This window comes from Dipodomys ordii, unplaced genomic scaffold (genome assembly GCF_000151885.1).
Source record: "Dipodomys ordii isolate 6190 unplaced genomic scaffold, Dord_2.0 Scaffold11, whole genome shotgun sequence".
Lineage (NCBI taxonomy): Eukaryota > Metazoa > Chordata > Mammalia > Rodentia > Heteromyidae > Dipodomys > Dipodomys ordii.
Genome location: NW_012267227.1, coordinates 371,983 through 381,160, shown reverse-complemented (window position 1 = coordinate 381,160; position 9,178 = coordinate 371,983). Strand labels below are relative to the sequence as shown.

Genomic DNA, 9,178 nt, shown 5'->3' with positions numbered 1-9,178 from the left:
TTTTTCTTTTTGCTTATGTGGTGCTGAGGAATCGAACCCAGGGCCTCAGGCATGCAAGGCAAGCACTCTACCACTGAGCCACCTTCCCAGCCCCTGTATATATATATATTTTAAATACAATTATACAAGACATATTGTTTTACAGATTGTGTTTTACATTTAGTAATAAATTATGAAACCACATAAAAAATTCTGATAGCATAAAGGCTGTTAAAAAATACTTCATAATTAAGAACAGGCATGGACATTCTGAGCATCCAACAAATGTATATCATATTAATGTCAACCAGGTAAGAAAGCTATCAATAATATTAGTAATGCCTTGTATTCATATGATACTTTACGGTTTCAAGGTATTTTTATATTTATTTGATCCTTAAACTCAAAGAGGCAAAGCAGAAAAATTAACTAAAGATGAATGTGGGAGCATAAATTCCAGAATTTGAGAAACTGAGGCAGGAAGATGGAGAGTTGGAGGCCAGCCTGGACTGCAGAAAGGGGGAAAGGGGGACAGGGGAGGGAGATACAGAGATGAGGAGAAGAGATGGAGGGAGGAGGAGGGGGAGAGAGGGAAGGAGGAGGGGGAGAAGAGGGAAGAGGAGGAGGAAGAGAATGAAGAGGAGGGGGTATAGGAGGAAAAGAAAGAGGAGAAGGAGGAGGAGGAGGAGGAGGAGGAAGATATGGCCCAAGGATATAATGAAGGATAGAGCCCCTGCATAGCAGATGTGATACCTGGGGTTGAGTCCCCAGCATTGAAAAAAGATGAGACAGACAGACAGATATATACAAACATACATAGGTAACAAAAGGATACAGATAAGAATCGAAGACTCCTGACTCCCTGCCCAAAGTCCTCTCAACTGTACTGTATCTCAACTACATGCTGGCTCAGTAAATTAGAAGAAGAAAATTCCTAAATTACCACAGAGCTAAAATGGCGACCAATACATGCTGTTATACTTCTCTGAAGATTACAGAATATGTTGGCTTGGTGCTGCGAAGTGCCAACCCGATGACACTTGCCATCCCAGACTATTTGATGTGGCTGGGAAGCAAATGAGATCGGGGTACCCCTGTGGTGCCTAGGTGCTCAGCGAGTGTTCCCTGCGTGGTGGGGAAGTGCCCTATATTTACAGTATTTGATCCAGTTTAACAGCAAGATAGAATGGTAAAATTAGCCTTGTAAAAGTTTTCACCCTAGTTCACACAAAAACAAGATTCTGAGATTATGACTAGCAATTTTTCAAGAAGTTGATTTATCTGACTAAAACCTATAAGGTTTTGAATCATTAAGCATTCGATTTAGGAAGGAAAAAAAACAACAACCTTGTGTGCAGAAGAATAAACTGAGAAATGGAACAGATTTGTTTCTTGTAATAATTATGAGCAATATCTCAAACTCAGCATCCTTAGACCATTGAGCTGTGTAGGATGAATGTGCTAATTAATCAATTACTACCCAACAATGTACCCTGTTTATTTACTGAAATGCACCAGAAATGTGTGCAGAACTGGTAATTATTAATCATCTTCAGTAACAAATATGACTCAAGTTCACCTTCATATAATTAATAGAGCATGGAGTTTAGCTTTAACATCTTGCTTTATTAGAAACAGCAATAAAGAATAAACAGAAAGAGCTGAACTACAAGTTATGGTTCACTGAAATGCTCGCATATTATCCACAGCTGCAGTACTGCTCACACCGATCTAGATTATGGTTAGATGCTTTCACCATTAAAATACAACTTGAAAAGAACTTTGAGATTGGAACAAAATTCTAGGCTTATCAAAACAAACCAAAACAAGTTGGAAAAACAAATTCAGAGAGCTAGCCCACACTTATAACCTTAGCTAATTGGGAAGCTGAGATATGAGGATCAAAGTTCAAAGCTAGTCTAGGCAGGAATATACCTGAGTAAAGTATATATAATATACCTGTGTAAGGTATATTAAATAGGTAGCTTATGAAAAGAACACCACCCACTATTCAGGCAGGAAAAGGAGTTTATTTACTGAACTGCTGCTTCTCCAGTGTGTGGTGGAGAGGCATGGCTGAAAAGGAAGGGTGACCTACCCCTGGGCCAGGACTTACATAGGCCAGGGACAGCAAGAGGTGTGGCCAGGTGGGAGAAAGGTGTGGCCACACTGGACCCAGAGATGACCTCAGGGTCTGGGACCCTCCAAAGGTCAGATGGGAGACGTGTGATCAGAGGTGGTCCAGGATTTGACCTAGCAGGAGGGGAGGGTGACTGCTTCCAAGTCTGCCAGTTACCCAGGTAACAGATACTGGGCGGAAACTTAGCTAAGAGACATGGAGGTGTCCCTGTGCAGACCTCACAGTCTGTAGGACTCTTATCTCTGATTAACTGCAACCAAAAATCTGGAAGTGGAGATGTGGCTCAAAAGGTAGAGCACCAGCGGTTTCATATGGTCAAACCCCCGGACCAGCACACACACACACACACACACATACACACACGCACGTGCGCGCACACACAAAGTGTATATAATATAAGAAAAGCTAGAAGTGGAGCTGTGGCCCAAGAAATGCTAGAGTTCCAGCTTTAAGCAGAAAAAGCCAAGTGTGAGTGTAAGGTCTTAAGTTCAAGTACAGTACCTGCCCAAGCAAATGCAGCCCTCTGATACATATAACTGAAAAATCACCACATCCTTTTTACTCAGTTTTCCCAAATAACTTTAGGGTTTCATTTGGGGATTTTTTTGAAGTGTCCAAAGTCCACAGCACATGACACACATTTTAAAGATACCTTTAAAGTACTTTTCAACAGATATAGACATAGTACTATGACAGTTATCTGGTGCTTTTTCTTTTTTGTCTGTTGTAGGCCTTGAACTCAGGGCTTCGATGCTGTTTCTGAACTCTTTTTTTTTCTCAAGGCTAGTGCTCTACCACTGAGCACAGTTCCACTTATAGTTTTCTGGTGGTTAGTTGAAGATAAGAGTCTCACAGATTTTCCTGCCCAGGCTGGTTTTGAACTGCTATCCTGAGATCGCCACCTCTTCAGTAACTAGGATTACAGGTGTGAGCCACCAGTGCCCAGTTAGGAAACTACTTTTGAAAAAATCATTCCTTTGGTTTGAGAGTCAGACCCCCAAATTTCCTTAAGGCCAGTCTGGACTAGATAGATACTATTTTGAGTCTAGAAGACTTATTTCTTGTGTCTGTAGTAGGTAGACCCCCTACTCAGGCAGGCAAGCCCATCTAGTCATCCGGAGTGACAGAGCCCACCACAACAAAGTTGTTAAAAAAAGAAGCAACTTTATTGAGAAAGTTCCTACACAGACGCTGAGGGCCGCAGCACAGGCTCGGAGCTGATACTGCAACCCCAAGCGGCCCACATACTTTGGTTTTTAAAGGCAAAATCCATGAGGTTGAGCCTGGTTGAGCAGGTGACCAATGGGATCGTAATACACACGAAGGATTGTACAGTCCTACCAGACCACAAGCAGGTGGCCAATGAGGTTACAGTTTGTCTGTCATGGCTGTTTAAACCAGCCTATCACCTTGGTTTAAAATAGCACGCAAATTTAGCGGGTAAGGCAGGGTCTAACTTTTGGTGGGCAAAAGGCAGGTGCAAAAGGTGTGGTTTACTGTAGAGGTGTCACCAGTTTTAGCCAGATTACAACCTATCTGTTTTAAGGGTCAGTCTTTAACTGAACAATCAAGGGTGGGTTAAGTTGTTCAGGGGAGGGGGACCAGATGCATCTTTTCATTCCAGGAACTAGACCCATGGAGTTTACAATCCGTAAAACGAAGGCAAAGCTCAAAATGGACTCATACCAACTTGGGCTCCATCTCAAGGTCCACTTCAGTCTTTACTGAATAAACAATATGTAAAGGATGCTAACCTGGGCTGGGAAGGTGGCTCAGTGATAGAGGGCTTGCCTTGCATGCCTGAGGCCCTGGGTTCAATTCCTCAGCACCACATAAGCAAAAAGAAAAAAGCCGGAAGTGGCGCTGTGGTTCAAGTGGTAGAGCGCTAGCCTTAAGCTGAAGAGCTGAGGGACAGCGCTCAGGCCCAGAGTTCAGGTCCCACGACCGGACCCAAAAAAGAAAGAAAGAAAGAAAGATAACCTGAAGCAGCTACATTTATATCAAGGTGTGGCATTTCCTGCTCTGTGTTGTGTGTGTGTGTGTGTGTTTGTGTGTGTGTGTTCACATCTACACTAAGCCTTAAACTCAGTGCCTGGGCAATATCCTGTACCTTTTTCTGTTTAAGGCCAGCACTCTACCATTTGAGTCTTTATGGTGGTTTATTTGCCCAAGCTGGCTTGGAACCTCGATCCTCATGTCTCCTAAAGTAGCCAGGATTACAGGTGTGAGCCACCAACCTTTGCTCACCAACCTCTTTTAAACTGTGATCAAAGCACGATTTGGGTTGTTTTTGTTGAGTGTAGGTTCGATTCAAGTTGTACCACCTGCCTGTTCTGTGACTGTGGACCTAAATTCCAACCTTCAACACTATATTCTCAGCTAAAGAATGAAAAAAACTAAATCTTGCTTTGGACTGTTGTTTAAATAAGACAATAGGTATGAGCTATCCAGGACAAACTCAGTAACTGGTAGTTATCATTTTTCTGATGTTATGACCCTTGGCAGTCCCTTTTAGTTTATTAGCCTAAAATGTACAACTGTACACATACAAATAAACTGGTGTTTAATACCTTGGAAACTGCCAAGACAGACTAATTTTTTTTTCTTTTCTTTTTTTCTGTGGTCATGGGGCTTGAACTCAGATCCTAGGTGTTGTCCCTGAGCTTTTCTGCTCAAGGCTAGGGCTCCACAACTTTGAGCTACAGCTCCACTTCCCAGATTAATATCTTTGGAAGTTTTTTCCTGCTAAAGAAAAAAATTGCAAAAAAAAATCGGTGCTTTTGTACAATAAATTAAAAACTTGTCTCATTTGAAAAAATACCAGCAGAATCTCACTTCAAATCCTTAAGTGACAAATCATAAATCAGTGGGTGGACTACTGTATATTCATTATAAAATGATTCAAGGCCCCTTTAAATAGAGAAGCCCCTTAGGGCATCTCAGTATTTGTTTATAGATCATTAACTACTTGACAGTGAGACCGGAGGGCCACAGACACTTAAAGCTAAAGGGCTCAGAGCCTCTGTCAGATGAAAATCAGCAAGGAAGCTACAATGTCTTTGGGATTTGGTTTGAAAATATGATTCGTGTTACAAAAATGTTACCGGCTTTTTATAACTACATCTGTGAATAAAAACAAGGCTCACTTTATGAAGCTAGAACCATATAACCATAACACGTATGCAAGGTAAATTTACTTGGCACTGTTTTCAAATGCTGCTGTAAGTACTGACTACATATGAAGATTTGCAGTTTGGTGAACATGACCACAAAATGGAGAGCAAGGTTATCTGGTTTAAAAAGTGTTAAATAACTCTGCTTGCCACCGGGTTCCCCGTTCCTGAATGCTAGCATCCACAAAGGATGGGGACAGAACTGTTCCTTAATGCAGAGCTCACTACAAGCCAGGCCAAGATTTTTCTCCTTTCATTCTCACATATAACCTTGGAGAAATTTCTTACCTATTCTTCAGTTTCATTTCGCCAACTACTCAAATTAAAGATTTAAATTAACCATGTACCAAAAGCTCATGCCTGTAATCCTAGCTACTCAGGAGACTGAGATCTGAGGATCATAGTTGGAAGCCAGCCTGGGCAGGAAAGTCTGAGACTCTTATCTCTAATTCACCACTTAAAAAGCTGGAAGTGGAGCTGTGGTTCAAGTGGTAGAGTACCAGTATTAAGCAGTAAAAGCTAAGTGTCATTTACCAGACCTTGAGCTCAAGTCCCAGTACTGGTGCATACCGCGTGCGCATGCACACACACACACACACACACACACACACACACACACACACACACACACATTCTGATCCTAAAGATGTGACACAGGGTATAGATACAGAGAGCAGCAAGCAGTGTTTGTACTGCTGAGAGTGAGAGGAGAATTAACCAACGTCCAGCCAGCTTTTGGGGTATCTCAAGTGTAAGATTAAATGAAAGATTAATTAGACTTTGCCAGAGAACCACAGAGACATCCGGGTACAGAGAACAAAGACAGGTTTATTGCCAGGAAAGGGGTCCAGACGACTCCTCACAAGGAAGAAGTAAGAAGCAGCACTGGCTATTGTCTGAGGTGACCAAAAACCCTAGGGGGAATTAGAAGGGGCTAGGAGATAGAGACCCTGGTGTGGACGTGTAGGCCAGGAGCTTCAGCATGGCAGACTAGGATTTATGGCTGCTATCCAAATAGAAGATAAGGGTCCTGCACCTGCTCAGACCTGAAGGTCACTAAGAGGCCCCTTTTGCCTCATACAGTGGTAGCTACCCCAGAGAAGTGCCATCCCAAGGTACAGGGGGTTGGAAGTTGATTATTTGCTGCCTTTACTACCTGGGCCTAGTGTTGCCTAGGAAGGGAGCATGCTAAGCTCTGGAGAAGGGAAGGAGTGGACTAAGCTATGGGCAGGGAGCTCATTTTGCTAACCTCAAGTCACTTCTAGTACTAAGCTTGACTTAGAGAGCATGAACCAGGAAGCAGTTTCTTAGTGCTGAGGAAACCTGGGTCTGTGACTTCCTTACCTGTGATTACATCAAAGCATTGTGGAGTAGGAATCAGCATTATTTCCACGGTCCTGCATCCTTAAACCAAAAGTCTTTGGCTCTTAGCTCATCCTACTCTGCTAATGGTAATCATCACTATCCTGCCTTCTAAGAGCAAAGGTAAGATTTTTGCCATTTTTCTTTTCATGCCTGGATTCTATTTGTGAGATATGTGTTATATGTGATTTATACATGAGCACATTACTGTATAGTATTCTGTATAGTATTCTATAGTATTCTACTGTATAGTTTTCTAGTATTCTGTATAGTATTACCTACACTTAATTTCTGCTACTATTGATAGGCCTATAATTTCTAAATTGACTATTATAAATATTCAAATGAGTTCTGGCAAATATACATATATAATTTATACTAGGTATTGTGGACTAAATGTGTTTCCCTCTACACAGAAATTCATATGCTGAAGGATTACTATGACTGTACTTAGAAATAGGGCCTATGAGGTGGTAAAATAGGATAAACAAGGTTATCCGGATAGAGCCCAAATCTTATAGAATTATGAATGGACACAAACACAAGGCAGCCATCAGAAAGGCAGAAAGAAACACTGATCAAGAACCCATTTGGTCTGGGCACTGGTGGCTCATATCTGTAATCCTAGCTACTCAGGAGGCTGAGATCTGAGGACTGAGGTTCTAAGCCAGCCCAGGCAGAAAGTCCATGAGACTCTTATCTCCAATAAACTACTCAGAAAAAGCCAGAAGTTGTACTGTGGCGTAGAGTGCTAGCTTTGAGTACAGAGAGGCCCAGGACAGCACCCAGGACCTGAGTTCAAGCCCCAGGATGGACAAAATAAAAACAAAGACAAAAACAATTGAGTGTTTGGTGCAGGTGATTCATCCCTTTAATCTTGATTCCTCAGGAAATTGGGATTCAGAAGATTGCAGTTCAAAGCCAGCATGGGAAGAAAACTTTGTTAGACTCCATCTGAAAATAACAAGCAAAAATCCAGGTTGGAGATATGGTTCAAGTGGAAGAGTGAGTGCTAGCAGAGCAAGCTAAGCTAACCAAGCACGAGGCTCTGAGTTTAAACCATAGCAATGCTCACCTACCTTCACCCCCTCCCCAAAAGCAAAAATGAATGAACTGGACAGTATCTTCAATTTAGGACCTCTTAGCCTGTACAGTTGTGAGAAGTTATTATTTAAGCTACCTACTCAGTGAGCAAATCAAGAGGTAGAGACCTAGGAGTGGTATCTCTGGGTCCTAAACCATGCAGCAATAATGCATACTGCCCTCCTTCCCCTCCCCCATCACAATTCAGTCAAAATACATATGATCAAAAATTTTTCCCAGACAGGCGCAGGTGGCTCACGCCTGTAATCCTAGCTACTCAGGAGGCTGAGATCTGAGGGTCTCGGTTCAAAGCCAGCCCGGGCAGGAGAGACCGAGAGACTCCTATCTCCAATAAACCACTAGAAAACTACACGTGGTGCTGTAGCTCAAGTGGTAGAGCGCTCGCCTTGAGCTGAAAAGCTGAGGGACAGAGCCCAGGCCCAGAGTTCAAGCCCCACAACCACCAAAAATAAAAAAAAAATTTCCCAGCTGGTTGTTGGGAAATTTGTAATCCTAGCTAGTTGGGAAGTGACATGGAAGACTGTTCTTTAAGGCTAGATCTGAATCACACCCTATCTCAACCAAGTAGCAGGGTGTGGTAGTATATACCTGTCATCTCAATAGGAAGATTGCAGTCTAGATCTACCCTAGCAAAAAAAAAAAACAAAACAAAACAAAAGAGAGACCATCTCAAAAATAACCAAAGTAAAACAGTCTGATGGTTTGATTCAAGTGGCACAATGCCTGCCTGTACCAAGCAAGTCTAGTTCTGGGTTTTTAATTCTAGTACTGTCTAAAGATTCCCCCCCCCCATAGTGTTTTTTCAGCAGTGTATAGGACTTCCATTTGTGCCACTTTGGAAAACAACAACAACAACACCTCTATCTCATCACCTGCAACCCAGATCACTTCGCATTTTCTGTCTTTTCTACATTATCCATTCTGGTCGACGTGAAATGTTGCTGCACTGTGGTTTCAACTTCCACTTTCCAAATGATTATTGCAGTTCTTCAGCACTTTTCACCTATTCCTTGAACAGCTGTCCTTTGGGATGCGTCCATTCAAAATCTTGCCTCTTTTCCTATTGGATTCTCGTTTTCTTAATGAGTTATGTTCTGGATATCAAATGCTTTGTCAGATACGATATTTCTTGGCAGTCTGTAGAATGCTCAAAGGAGTTGTCAACCATCCATATTGGCTCCTACTTTACAATAAAATAAAAAATTACAAGGAGAACCGAATAGCCCTGGATGAGGAGAAACCCTCCCCATGTGTTTCCGTGAGGTCACAGGGCACTGGCACCTGTTCTGTGCAGGTGTCCCCCAGGCCTCCCAGCGAGCAGGCGCGGGAGGCGGCCAGCGGTACTGCGCATGAGCCGCGGACCCCGAGTCTCCTCGGCCGCGCGCGTTCCCGTCAGTCTCCCCGGGGCGGAGCGAACGTG

The 9,178-nt window shown here is 42.7% G+C and overlaps 1 protein-coding gene across 1 annotated transcript in view; it reads left to right on the top strand.

The window, feature by feature from the left end:
* Positions 1 to 8,902: 8,902 nt before the first annotated feature.
* LOC105980915 (chromosome unknown open reading frame, human C15orf61) overlaps positions 8,903 to 9,178 on the top strand; it is a 5,451-nt gene continuing 5,175 nt past the window's right edge. Inside the window, exon 1 of the mRNA XM_013009901.1 lies at positions 8,903 to 9,098. Within this exon, the coding sequence (XP_012865355.1) occupies positions 8,903 to 9,098 (196 nt within the window). The remainder of the gene's footprint in view (positions 9,099 to 9,178) is intronic.